At 42.2% G+C, this 14,560-nt stretch overlaps 1 protein-coding gene and 1 pseudogene across 3 annotated transcripts in view; one reads left to right on the top strand and one right to left on the bottom strand.

Annotated features, from left to right (window-relative positions):
- The window catches only part of DHTKD1 (dehydrogenase E1 and transketolase domain containing 1), a 35,692-nt gene extending 21,669 nt beyond the window's left edge, over window positions 1–14,023 (top strand). For 2 of the 3 annotated variants that reach the window (XM_069547248.1, XM_069547249.1), the window contains exons 11-17: window positions 654–804; window positions 2,705–2,811; window positions 5,193–5,357; window positions 8,523–8,605; window positions 9,276–9,445; window positions 11,255–11,340; window positions 12,429–14,023. In XM_069547248.1, coding sequence (XP_069403349.1) covers window positions 654–804; window positions 2,705–2,811; window positions 5,193–5,357; window positions 8,523–8,605; window positions 9,276–9,445; window positions 11,255–11,340; window positions 12,429–12,533 — 867 coding nt within the window. In that variant the 3' untranslated portion in view covers window positions 12,534–14,023. Of the gene's footprint in view, window positions 1–653; window positions 805–2,704; window positions 2,812–5,192; window positions 5,358–8,522; window positions 8,675–9,275; window positions 9,446–11,254; window positions 11,341–12,428 lie in introns of all 3 variants that reach the window. The other variant, XR_011248087.1, reaches the window with a different exon arrangement.
- On the bottom strand, window positions 3,534–3,972 carry LOC138417343 (large ribosomal subunit protein eL30 pseudogene; annotated as a pseudogene).
- Window positions 14,024–14,560: the final 537 nt, after the last annotated feature.

Here is a 14,560-nt window from a genome sequence, read left to right on the forward strand (position 1 = left end):
GTTTCACTCAGGCTACTTATCTGTATTCAGGTGAATGCCGAATGGATGCTCATTTTGTCAATCCAAAATTGACAGTATAACCTACTTGTTGCTGAATTCATCAAAATAAAGCAAAGATGTGGATAACAGGCCAACGTTTCTTGACAACTTAAAAAAAAAAACCAACCACTTCCATAAGCTTATTTTATTCCCTAGGACTTAGCAGGCTTGATGAATTTATCTATTACCATGTATTTCCAGTCATTGAGTTAGATTCATTAGAGTCAAGAGCAGAGCCTGGGTCTTTTCATTTTTGTTTCTCTAACAACTAGTGTTGGTACCTGGCACATGAAGTTTATTGAATTATCCTTTAAGGTACAATTAGTGGCGTATCATCTTTTTTCCCTACTCTAGCAATTTGTCTGAGAGCATGGGGTTTACTGATATTCAATATTTTTTAAAAATACACTTGTCGAAAGCAAGATACCAGGAAATTACTTAAAGGACATGTAACTCATATTTTCTTTAAATTAGTCTAAAGTCCCCACCTTGATCAGTTATCTAGATTGGTGATCTAGATGCTGAAACGTCTAGTATTTCCCCCACCCAATCAATATCTTTTATTGATTTGTGATTTGATATATGATATCAGTTAACTTTGAATATTGCGCTAGGTCAGCAACAGCCCCCTGTCGGAAGAGGCCGTCCTGGGATTCGAGTATGGGATGAGCATTGAAAGCCCTAACCTGCTGCCCCTCTGGGAGGCTCAGTTTGGCGATTTCTTCAATGGCGCCCAGATCATCTTTGACACGTTCATCTCTGGAGGTTGGTGTCTGGTGGACGAATCACACCAGTTGCATGGGGACAAGCATACGGAAGGGGGCCATAGCTATGGCCGCAGCATCCCTTGTCCCACTAGCTGAGGGCCCGTCCTGTCATCCCCTGGGGCAGAGCAGCTGTCAGACAGCTCAACATGACATTGGGAAGAGCACGTAAGCCTCTGCGAGCAGAAAGGCTGTGTCTCCTGGGGAGCGCGCTTGGCTCTAGGGAGTGGTGCCCATGCTTGCCTATACTCCTAAGAGGTCTGATTTTCGGGTCTGCTTTTGGTGTGTGTGGAGGAACTACAGCATGAATAACAAGCAGGCAGCGGTGACACAGTGAGGACTTGTGATCAGAATGAATGTGTGTGTGTCGGTTGCTCATTCATGTCTGACTCTTGTGACCCCATGGACCCCCGACCAGGCTCCTCTGTCCATGGGATTCTCCAGGCAAGAAAACTGGAGTGGGTTGCCATTCCCTTCTCCAGGAGATCTTCTCAACCCAGGGATTGAATCTGGGTCTCCTGCATTGCAGGTGGACTCTTTACTATCTGAGCCATCAGGGAAGCCTGATTAGAATGAATGACAGTCTTGAAAAGCTGCTCCCCACAGCCCAGGGTCACACAAGTATCTCAGAGTTGGAAGCTGTGCATCTTACTAGGTCTAATCATCACTTACAAAAGCAGTGCCTGCTCACTGTAGAAATTCCAAGTATATAAAGTACAAGGCTGAGTCTCCCCGGAGACCTTCCCCCGATTTTCTGGGGGATCCACTTATGGATTTTGTGTGCACACCTCAGACCCTTCTCGTGGTTGCTTCTCTGTAACTTTGTGGTCCTGAGGAAGAAGGGAGGCTTGAGGAGACTGGACTTGCCATGTCCAGAGACTCTTCTAAACAGTCTGCTTCTCTTGTTTTGGATCTCAGATTCTAGGGCTCAGTAGTTGTGACACATGGGCTTAGTTGCCCTGAGGCATGTGGAATCTTCCTGGACTAGGGATTGGACCCTTGTCCTCTGCATTGGAAGGGGGATTGTTAACCACTGGACTCTAGAGAAAGTCACTACGTTTTTTTTTTTACCTGGAAACCTGCATCGAGCAAGTCCATCCATAGCATTTTTCAAACGGCATTTGCTCACTTCTCGTCTCTGTGTCACATTTTGGTACTTCTTGCAATATTTTAAGCTTTTGCATTATTAGTATATCTTGGATGGTGATTTGTGATCAGTGATCTTTGATGTCACTATTGTGAAAAGACTGATTGCTGAAGGCTCAGATGATGGTTAGCAGTTTTAGGCAAGAAAGTTTCTTTTAATTAAGGTATGTGCATGGTTTTTCAGTCACAGTGCTCTTGCACATTTGCTAGACTGGTACAGTGTAAACACAAATTTTACACACAGTGGGAAACTAAACAATTCATGTGGCTCACTTTATTGCAGAGTCCTGGTCTGGAACCTGCAATATCTTGGAGGTTTGTCTGTATTTTCCTCCTAAAGAGAAAGCACGTGCAATGAAAATGGTTTTGAGGGGGTCCAGCAGCAATGGCACCCCACTCCAGTACTCTTGCCAGGAGAATCCCATGGACGGAGGAGCCTGGTAGGCTGTAGTCCACGGGGTCGCTGAGTCGAGCACAACTGAGCAACTTCACTTTTACTTTTCACTTTCATGCATTGGAGAAGGAAATGGCAACCCACTCCAGTATTCTTGCCTGGAGAATCCCAGGGACAGAGGAGCCTGGTGGGCTGCCGTCTATGGGGTCGCACAGAGTCAGACAGGACTGACATGATTTAGCAGCAGCGGCAGCGGCGGTGGCGGCGGCGGCGGCGGCAAACTAACAGGTCTTTCTGCCCAGTCACCTAGGGTGGTCTGGCACCTGCGTTGCAGGTTCTCACGCCCACCGCTGCTTTACAGGCGAGGCCAAGTGGCTCCTCCAGAGCGGCATCGTGGTCCTCCTTCCCCACGGGTACGACGGGGCTGGACCGGAGCACTCATCTTGTCGAATAGAGCGTTTCTTGCAGGTATGTCCACTGCCTTCTAGATTCCAAGGAGAGTTTTCCCTGCTTCCTAGGTGCTCTGAAATAGAACTGTCTCCTGCAGACACTCCTGAATGTGAACCTTGGACTGTAAGACATCGTAGCATTTTAATGAAATAGATCTAATGCAATGTCAGTCAATATTTCTTGGAAATACAATGCTTCAGGCATGTTAGTATCATGGTTTCATGGCAGTGAAAGTTCTTCTTATGCGGCAAATATCAGTAGTTTCTGAGTCAAGCTGATCATTGGAATCCTCTAAGGAGCCTTTTATAAACAGAGATACGGGGACCAAGGGCTTCCCAGGTGGCTCAGTGGTAAAGAATCTTCCTGCCAATGCAGGAGTCATAAGACATGAAGCTTCTGTCCCTAAGCCGGGAAGATCCCCTGGAAGAGGAAATGGCAGCCCACTCCAGTATTCTTGCCTGGAGAATCCCATGGACATAGCTGCCCGGTGGGCTACAGTCCATGGGGTCGCAAAGAGCCAGATGTGACTGAGGGACTGAGCACACTCGCAGGCACTAGGACCAAGCCGAGATCCAAGTAGTGATAGTATTTTCATAAAATGATTCATGACCATTAAAAATGTGAAGTAACAACCCAGAGATTACCATTATCTTTTGGTAAGAATCATTACCAATGCCACTTAGTGCATATTACTTCCTAATTTTTTTTTTTTTTTAAACAAGCTCTGGCCAGTTTTATTAAAGAAAAATTGTACTTGATTTACTTTTCACCAGTCTGTTCTGGCATGCTTCTAATAACATCAGAATCACCTGGATCAATGAGAGCCAGTGTGCATACTCTGTAGTATTTTCCACATGCTGTGCCCAAGTCAATATTATTGCCACTGTAGTGATGGACACCAGTTTTGGCCAACATGGCGTAATACTCTTTTTCAGATTTCCTCAAGGCTGGGCAGTTGCTGGCGAGGATGACCAGTTTCGCTTTGCCTTGTCTGATCATTTTCAGAGTCTGTTTGTACCTACCCCAGCACGTACTTTCCACTTTTCATAACCAGCTGGAGCCTAGAGTTGATTGACTCCAGTGACTTTTTCGTCTTCTTTGCGGCCACCATCTTCCTGCCTTAGATGCGGGACGCCCCCAACCAAGAGCAGCCGCCAAGATGGCCGGGGAGCGAGAAAGGAAAACCTAATATTTTATTATAAAAAATTTCAAGCGTAAAGAAAAGGTGGAAAAATTTTACGGAGAATATTCACATGCCCACTTGCTACATTCTGCCATTAATATCTTATTTTAATGTTTTATCATGTATCTATTCATCTGTCATTCCTCTATCTGTAAATCCATGTAATTTTTGCATGTGTTTGAAAGTAAACGAAGACGTCAGTACACATCGCCCTAAGTATGTGCATATCAGCAATTATCTTAGCATGCATGCAGATAAAATATAGATAAAGGTGATAGATTACTAGACAGGTAGATAAAACAGTAGATAGATAAATGCATATAACTGGTTGGTTGGTAAAGACAGATAAATAATTTCATAAAAATTAGATTGCAGAAATAAATTACAAGTAAATTAAAAGAATTGAGTGTGAAATACAAAACTGTAATTTTTCAAAGAAGTTTAGGAAATAAGTATGCAAAAGATACAGTTTGGGAGTCATCAGTTTTGTTGTTGTTTTGGGGCATGCAGCCTGGCTTTTAGGATCTTGGTACCCTGACCAGCGATCAAACCCAGGTCCTAGCAGTGAAAGCACCGAGTACTAACTGATAAACTGCCAGGGAATTCCTCTCCACTGCTTCTTGACTGCGGTTAGAAGACATGCCTACACTTTCTGTCCCAGCAGTCTTCTGAGAGTTCATTCCTCTTCCTCAGCGTTTCAACCTTGTTAGCTGTTTTTATTCTTGCTGTAAAAAAACTATCCTTGCATTTATTTCATCAGGCAAGTGAGATTCAGACAGTTCATCCTTCTAACATATTCACCCCACAGGCATCAAAGTCTGTATTTTTCAAAAAGTCCCTTCCAGATGCTTCTTTTTAAAATTTTAATTATTTTTGGCTATGCCACATAGCTTGTGGGATATTAGTTCCCCAACCAGGGATTGAACCTGTGCCCTAGACAGTGAAAGTCTTGACCACTGGACCATCAGGGAATTCCCCCTCTTCAGATGCTTGTTGCAGTCCGCCATGTTTGGAAAGAACCACGTTAGAACACAGACTCGGCAGATGGGAGCCATCAGGTCTCTTCACAGGTCATACGTTTACCTTCTGGTCTTCTGTGAGGAAGACACATCTCTCCATCTCGTGGAGATACCCAGTTCCCCTTGGCATAGCCTGTGCCCTTAGGATGGAGTGAGCTGACTCAACTGTTGGCTCCTTCCTCTCACTTCCCTCCCAGATGTGTGACAGTACAGAGGAGGGTGTGGATGGAGACACTGTGAACATGTGCGTGGCTCACCCCACCACGCCCGCCCAGTACTTCCACCTGCTCCGGAGACAGATGATTCGGAACTTCAGGAAGCCCCTCATCCTTGCTTCTCCGAAGACACTGCTCAGACTTCCCGTAAGTAGAAAAAGCTGAAGGCTGGTTTGTCAGTCTTTCTCCTCTGGCCATATTTTCTCCGCATTTCCCTCTCTTTAGTACATCTGGTTACAGTTCTAAATAATAGAAATGTCTCTTTAGTTTTAGTTGGCCATGCTGCTGTGTCTCTCTTTTTTTTTAACCTTTCAAGAATAACTAGAAATCCAGGTCGCTTGCAGTTTCATTGTTGTGAAGGACAGGCATAGCAGATATTATCACCCTGGAATCCCAGCCTGAGCAGAAATAATCTTTTAGAAAACATTTCAAAGTCCAAATGGTGTCAGCACTGCTAGGTTTATAGTCTCAAGTTGGGAATTCAAAGTACTTTGATGAAAGCAAGTGGTTTTATTCATTGACTTTGTGTATGTGTGTATGTGTGTGTGTTTGTGTGTGTAGCAGAGTTTTATTAAAGTGAAAAGGGACAGAGAAAGGTTCTGACATAGACATCAGAAGGGGGATGGAGAGTGCCCCCTTACTGACTTTTATTTAGACTTCTTTGGTGAAATGATTTATTACAGGTAGACTCCCTTTCGAACATTATAACAATATAGCTCATCTACTCCCTGGCTTCACAAGGGTACATTTTCTCTTGATTTACTCTAAGTGTTAAGCACAAAGGGGTTTTTAAATCACACAAATATGCTAGTTTTCAAGCGGCAGAATTCAAGATAATAAGTACTTTTAAACATGTATTTATGCCATTTGCTATCATTTTTTTCAGGTTTGTATGAGAGTCTGAATTAGAATTAAGTGTTCGTGTTTATTGGGATGCCACTGGTGAGGTGGACTCTGTCCTTCAGGACTTGGCTGTACGAGACTGTTATGTGCTTTTCACCAAGGTCAGAGAGTGTGTGTTTGGAAGTGACAGGTGTTGAGAGAAGCTACCAGGGATTTGGCTTGACGGTTGTCATTTTTGGCGGTTTCCAGCATTTGGAGGGGAGCAAAGTGACCCTGGCTCTTACTGTTGGTTGTGGGCACTGGAGCTCTCCCGGAGAGAGCACCCGCTTACGTGTGGCACTCCAGACACCTCATCTGTCCCAACCCGGCCTCAGGGGTCCGAAATGAGGGAACGCTTCTCAGCTTCTTTCACCAATGGCAGCGGTTCATTTGTTTGGTCTACTTGTTCTCTCTGTGAACAACCCTGTGTGTTTTGAGGTGGCTTAAGGAACGTCACGGAACATTTGAGAAAAGTGAATGCAATCCCTTTCTTTCTTCCATTTTTTGCTTGATTTTTGGCCATTACATGTGGCATGCAGGATCTTAGTTCCCTGACCAGGCATTGAAACTGAGCCCCCTGCTTTGGAATCACGTGGTGTTAACCACCGGACCGCCAGGGAAGTCCCTTTATGCGGTCTTTCTGATGGGGCTCTCTTGACACTGATATTTTGAAATATCAATGTGAAAGGGGCCAAGTCAAAATGTAAAGTTACTATAGTTTGTTTCTAAGAATCATATACGTCTGGGATTCTTGAACCCAACTTTCATTGTATCCTTAAGGTTGTCATCTGCTCCCTCCATCATGCCTAAAAGGAGACTAATGATATTAAATATATATATATGTATGTATATATGTTACTAGGTATTGAGTGAACAGTTACAAGTTTTACTGAGAATTTCTTTTGCTGTTTGAAATTGAGAATAAGAGTTCATTTTCTGGCCCTAATGCTCCACCCCTCTCCCCAAGTCTAATATACAATTTATTAAACAAATAAGTGAAGCCTTCCTTGGGGAACTTAAAAAATACCAACAGCTATTCTATAGATTTTCAAATGAAAAACTATGGTTATTAAGTCATCAAATATCTTCATTAGACACGTAAGTCCTTTTGTTAGTGGAAAGTCAGCAGTACCAGTACTGAATTCTGATTTCTTCCTGAAAATTGATACAGTGATCTAGCAGAATATACACAGCCAACCCTCACCATGGATGGCCTACTCAGAGGTGACTTGCCATGTGGCAGACATGACTCAGAGGTACACCTGCCAAGTGGTACCAAAACCCCACCCCAGTTTGGTACCTGACTCTGAACTCCAGCTCCTTTTGATTTCTGCTATAGGAAGTGGGGACTGACGAAGGACTCTGGTTCAGAAAGGAGAAAGATTGCCTCCTGCTATGTAGTCAGAGTGTCCCCTTTAGGGTTTCCCAGGTGATGCTAGTGGTAAAGAACCCACCTGCCAAGGACGGAGACTTAAGAGACTTGGGTTCAGTCCCTGGGTCAGGAAGATCCCCTGGAGGAGGACATGGCAACCCACTCCACTGTTCTTGCCTGGAGAATCCCATGGACAGAGGAGCCTAGTGGGCTACAGTCCATAGGGTCACAGAGTTGGACACTACTGAGGCACTTAGCAATAGCTAATATTATGTTTTTAGATTATATCACAATATTCCAGCGTTTATATGGCTGTCCTCAATGACCTTGACGAAATGTCATACTCAGCTAGGACTAGACTATAAGGAAACTAACTTAGATGACAGCAGAAAAGATCAAATCCTTCACCTTGGGCTTCATCAGTTTTCTACTTTAAGTTCTTTACAAGTATTTATTTTGGGGTTGTACCACAAAATATTTATTTTGGGATCTTGGTTCCCTGGCCAGGGATTGAAACCCAGGCCCTTGGCACTGAAAGTGCTGAGTCCTAACCACAGGACCGCCAGGCAATTCCCAACAAGTATATATTTAAATTGAGCTCAGTAATAAAATTTCTTCTCACAATATTCTTATATTGTTCTTATTGATGGTTATGTTTACAAATTATCATCAAAATCCTAAAGACAGAAATAATTGCACTACCTTAGCTATGCTGGCTTACAATACCGATTCTATATAATGTTGCTTCTGATTCCCACAGATTAAGGCAGATTTTTAATTGATAATCCAGTTGAGTCATCAAACAGAAATTCTAATTGTTAAAATTTTATCATGGCACCAGACAAAAGGTAATAGTCTGTAACCTCAGAGAAACAATTTTATCCTGAAGTATGCAGAACAGATACTTCTGAGAAAGATACTATGTTTATCAGTACATATGTTTACTTATAGGGAGAGAATTTTGACACTAGTCCTTTGAAAGATCCCTTGTAAGTAAAAGCATCTTTAGCTCCTGTCCATTGGTTTATAGATTTGTGTCTTTTTCTCCCCTTCCTTAGGCAGCTGTATCAGCTCTTCAGGAAATGGCACCGGGAACAACATTCCAACCTGTTATTGGAGATTCATCTGTGGATCCAAAAAAGTAATCTGAAGTGGAGCTCTATTTTCATACTCTGCAGTAGATTTGTGAAGAGTGGGAGAACTTGTTCATGTTAAGTGAACCAAGTGACCCTAATCTCTATTCTGAAACGTATAAGTCCTTTAAGTCTGTGGTGTAGGAGTTAGATTATGCACAGAAGAGTGAAGTTTGGAGTGCTGCTGCTGCTGCTGCTAAGTCACTTCAGTCGTGTCCGACTCTGTGCGACCCCATAGACAGCAGCCAATCAGGCTCCCCTGTCCCTGGGATTCTCCAGGCAAGAACACTGGAGTGGGTGTTATTAAAAAAGGTTTCCCACTGCATACCATGACTGAAACCCACTACAGCGCCCCTACTGCTTCAGAGGCAAAGCATTTCAATCTCTGTGGTCCCTCCTTTCTTCTGCTACAATTCTTACCTTTTTTAAAAAAATTAATTAATTATTAAAAAAATTTTATTTTGGCTTCTCAGGTCTTAGTTGCAGCACACAGGATCTTTAGTTGCGGCAGGCGAACTCTTAGTTGCAACGTGTGAGACCTAGTTCCCTGGCCAGGGGTGGAACCTGGTCCCCTGCATGGGGAGATGGAGTCTCAGCACTGGACCACCAGGGCAATCTCTACAATTCTTATTTTAAGATATTTCTCCCCCACCCAATTGTCCTTTTCCTGCCCAACAGGGTTAAGAGTCTGGTGTTCTGCTGTGGCAAACATTTCTATGCCCTGATGAAGCAAAGAGAATCTTTGGAGGCCAGGAAGCATGACTTTGCCATCATCCGAATAGAAGAACTCTGTCCTTTCCCACTGGATTCACTGCAGCAAGAGATGAGCAAATACAAACACGTTAGAGGTAAAATAAGATATCTGAAATGTATTTGGAATATCTCAAATGAAAAGCTGGTACAGGGGAAGTGAGAGTTACTAGAAAGTTGACTCTCATGGAATCTGGAGATGTGAGAATAGTTCAGCTAAAGCCACTGTCTCCTTGTCTTTTCTGGTGTCCCATTCAGTCTCCCTCCCTCTCATATATGACATCTAACTTCTTGAGTTTGGAGGAATGTGATACTATCAATGCTACACTATCATTTATGATAAATCCAGTATGATTGTAAAAGATAAGCCTTTTCAGCAAGTGGGGCTGGAATAATTGGATATCTATATGCACCTAACACAGAAATTAACTCAAAGTAGATCACAGACCTAAATGTAAAGCTATAAAATTTCTAGAAGAAAATGGGTGAAAATTTTTGTGACCTTGGGTTAGGCAAAAAGTTCTTAGATATAATACCAAAAGAATGTTCCAGAAAAGAAAAACTGGATTTTACCAAAATGAAAAACTTCTGCACTGTGAAAGGCATTGCAAAGAATATAAAAAAGACAAGCTGAAAGCTAGGAGAAAATATTTTTAAATATTGTACGTATCTGACAAAGGAATATCCAGAATGTTTAAAGAGCTCTGAAAACTCAACAGTGAGAAAACGTATAATCCAGTTTTTCAAAAGGTGCAAAAGAATTGCAGTGGCATTTTACCAAAGAACCACATGGCAAGTAACCATATCAAAGGATCCTCAACATAATCAGTGATAGAGAAATGCAAATTAAGCTAAAGTGAGATATGACTACATACCAATTCAAATGACTAAAATGGAAACAAAGCAATATGAAGAACTGATAAGGATGCAGGGAAACTGGTACCCTCAGTCACTGCTGGTGGGGACACAGACTGGTCCAGTCACTCTGGAAAACAGTTTGTCAGTTTCGCATGCAATTACACACAGAGTTACTGTACCACCCTGCAGTCCCTCTCCTAGGTATTTACCCAAGAGAAAGGAAAAATCCATGTATGAATGTTGATAGCAGCTCTATTCATAATTGCCCCAAACTGGGAATGATTCGAACATCCTTCAACTGGTGAATGAAGATACAATTTCTTTGTGCATCCCTACAATATCTTAATCCTCAGCAATGAAAGAGAGTGAACTGTTGCAGTTGGCAAAATCACCAATGGATTTTGCTAATTCATGGAAGCCAGACCCAAAGGGCTGGTTGTGTGATTCCATTTATCTGCTTGATCTGGAAAAAGCAGAACTTTGTGGATAGAGAAAAGATCAGTGATTGCTAGAGGCTAGGGGTGGGAGGAAGAGTTGAGTATAAGGGACAGAATGAGGGGATATTTGGGATTGAGAGCATTGTTATGTATCATGGTGGTGATGGTGATGGATATATGACTATGCATTTCTCAAAAAAAAAAGATAACACTGTGCCATATTAGAAAGGTATGTATTGAGGATATATGTGTGTTTGTATGTATGTGCATATGGCTCAGATGGTAAAGCGTCTGCCTGGAATGCGGGAGACCCAGGTTCAATCCCTGGGTCAGGAAGATCCCCTGGAGAAGGAAATGGCAACCCACTCTAGTATTCTTGCCTGGAAAATCCCATGGATGGAGCCTGGTAGGCTACAGTCCATGGGGTCGCACAGAGTCGGACACGACTGAAGTGACTTAGCAGCAGCAGCAGCATATATATACATATATAGATAGCATGTATGGTATGTGTATGTATGTGCACACACACATACATATTGTGTGTTTTTGTGTGTGTAATATGTTGTATATACATTTACTTGCTGTACTGAGATGAAATTTCTTCTTTTATAGATGTTATCTGGAGTCAGGAGGAGCCTCAGAACATGGGTCCTTGGTTTTTTGTTTCTCCAAGGTTTGAGAAGCAACTGGCCTGCAAGGTAAAAGCTCTTCCTTGCAGTGTTCTGTGTGTGTCCCATTTCCTCTGGAGTGCCAACAAATAGGTTTATCCCCTATTATCAGTCCAAAGTTCTATAAAGATAAACTAAAATATAAAATCTAGTTTTAGGCTCCTCTTTCAGACTAAACTTCCGAGTGTTCAGCAAGTTGTGTATGTGTACCTACTAGTATTATGTTAAAAAAACAAAACAAAAACACTGATTATACTCAAAAAGGTAGAAGACCTACCTGTTGGCTACCTTTCCCATTAGCCTACTTGGCAGCATTCTTGTCCCAAAGATTAGTAACCAAGCCCCAGGGGAGGAGAGCCATGAGCTGGCTTGTTTTACAATAACACTTATTCCAGGCCCACCTGCAAGGCTGGTAAATATCAAAGGCCAAGTTCTTAGTTATGTTTTAGGAAGATAAACACAAGAGAAGAACAATCATGCTTGCTTCTGTTTGTCTTTCTATTCTGCTTTGTTTAGAACTCAAGTCACTTGACATCAGCTTCAGTTCAGTTCAGTCGCTCAGTCATGTCCCATTCTTTGCAACCCTATGAACTGCAGCACGCCAGCCCTTCCGGTCCATCACCAACTCCCAGAGTTTACCCAAACTCATGTCCATTGAGTCAGTGATGCCATCCAACCATCTTATCCTCTGTCGTCCCCTTCTCCTCCTGCCTTCAATCTTTCTCAGCATCAGGATCTTTTCAAATGAGTCAGCTCTTGGCATCAGGTGGCCAAAGTATTGGAGTTTCAGCTTCAGCATCAGATATCAGCTTACCAGGTTCCAATCATTTTCACCTGTGAATAGTTCTAAATTAGAAAACCCTACAGCTAAAACCAAGTAACAGTTACCTAAGAACAGGACAAATTCCTGAATGTGTCTCACCTTATCATGCCTGGAATTTAGTTTTCAGTTGTGACACAGATCTCCCTGTAATCTAGTTTATGTCACTCATTACTTTCTAAAAGGGTGATTTATGGTTAAACAGCTTAAGAGAAATACATTCGTGTCCCTGGGCGAGCTAAGCAGAGGTATGATTGATTTCAAATGTCATTTTATTTCTTTTCTGTTTCCACAATAGCTGCGTCTTGTGAGCCGACCCGCGTTGCCAGTACCGGCTGTGGGAATCGGCACCGTTCACCTACAGCAGCATGAAGAAATCCTCACCAAGACCTTCATCCCATGACGTCCTTTGAAGACATACTACTTCCTTGTAAGAAAACTGCCATGAAAAGAAAGGCTTGTCTCCTCCACTCGCTAGGTACCATGAAAAGATTGTATTCCTGGAAGACGTTGAGATTGATGAGGGTGGAGGAGAGGTGAATCTAGAATACATGGCACAGCCAAAGGAATTGTTCTTTGAGACATGAATCCCACAAGTCACTTTCCTCCTTAATGTACCATAATGTTATATTGTTTTAGATCAGAGTGAGTTGTAGAACTGGGTCCTGATCCAGATGTCTTTAGACTCTCCTCTTTCTGATTAACTGTATGGACCCAGGAAAAGTTCTTGAACAGGAATTTATTGCTTCAAGAATCCCATGGACAGAGGAGCCTGGGGGTTACAGTCCATAGGGTCACAGAGTCCGACACGACTGAAGTGACTTGCAATTTTCTTTTTTGGGGTTGATCAGGTCACTATTGAAACACAACACACCTGCCAGGGGAAGTCCAAGGACATCTCTGGAACAGGGGGAGACCCCAATAGTTCCCTATACACGTACACCCAGGCATATAGTGTGAGCCAGTGTCCCACTGCTGTGTTTCCTCCAGATTTTCTTACTGCGTGTCACTTTCATGAATCTTCCCTTCTTTATTCAAAGTCCTTGAGTACCTATATTTTATGTCATCTCTGGTGCTGCTTTCCAGCCACTGTGAAAAATGTTTTATCAAATACTATAGCAAAACTGTATTATTCCTAATTTGTGTTCTTCAGGATCACGATTTTACCCATTATCCTTAAGTATCGGTCCTATTAAATATAGACCTCTGGGTGAAGGACCCTTAGCACATTATTATTGAATTGTAGCTACAGTGAAATTGATTGGTGGTCTACTTTGCCATAGTATCTTTTTTGTCCCCCTTAACTATTCTTGCTGCAATACCTTAATATTTTTAATTAACGTTGGGCGGTGTCTGATATGGGGATTTCAGCCACTGGTTGATCAGCCTCACCTCTAAAAGTCCCTGCTGTCATACGATGTTTATTTGTGGCACTTAAGGATCACTTTGATGGCAGGAACTTCCCAGTGTTAGGTGCTTTGGGGACTTCTAGAGATCACCAATCTATTCCCTTATTCGGAAATTAGGCTTAGTACTGGAGAGTATAACTAAACATCAGCAGACTTCCTAGCTTTATATGGTTTGGTGCTGCAGAAACTACCATATACCATTCTTGTGCCATAATACTGTTTTCTCAGAAATGGGAGAGTACCCGAGGCCCTGGAATACCCTCTCCACCTTTACTGGCAACTGTCAGTGTCTTTTAGAACCAATGTATAGGTTGTTCTGGCCACAGCAGTAGATTAGTGATTCACATCGTAAATCATAAATCATGTAACTTAGTACCATGAATGTCAACCAGTAAAATCACAAGGATCTATTTAATGAGAATGGTTATCAATGTTGTATATTAAACTCGAAAAAAAATAAAAGCACAGGGTCATCTTTTTTTCAGATCTCTTGATTTCTTGAGTTAAAATATTTCAAAAGTCTAAGCACAAAATTAGATGGAAGACTAGAGTTTTTTAAATTTAGATCTCTCCAAATGTCTAACCTTACACCTCCCAGGTCTGTTTCTTGTTAATCTTCAAGTTGAGCCATGAGATATATCTTCTGTATCTTAACCTTCTTACTCTCAGTCATCACTGCAACAGGCATCATTATTTTGAATTACCTTTCAGGAAGGGACTGTTAGTTCTCCACAGCAAGTTGCCAAACCAGTTAATTTTGGAAGACTTTTTATTAAAGTGTATTACTTTAGCGTTGATCCCCTGCATCTTCTCTGACTCGTATGAAGAACCAGCTATAATGGACCAAAACTAAGAAATGATCCTGTAAGAGTAAAATGGTGTTTCCTCAATCCTCAATACTCAAGATAGGTGTTTATTGAACACCTGTTGCAATATGGTGTTTTTCTTGACATTAGAAACACGTGCAAGTTAAAGATAATCCGTGTTGCTCATTGTCCTCGTTAAGAAGTAGGAGGAACTA

Source organism: Ovis canadensis, chromosome 13 (genome assembly GCF_042477335.2).
Source record: "Ovis canadensis isolate MfBH-ARS-UI-01 breed Bighorn chromosome 13, ARS-UI_OviCan_v2, whole genome shotgun sequence".
Classification (NCBI taxonomy): Eukaryota; Metazoa; Chordata; class Mammalia; order Artiodactyla; family Bovidae; genus Ovis; species Ovis canadensis.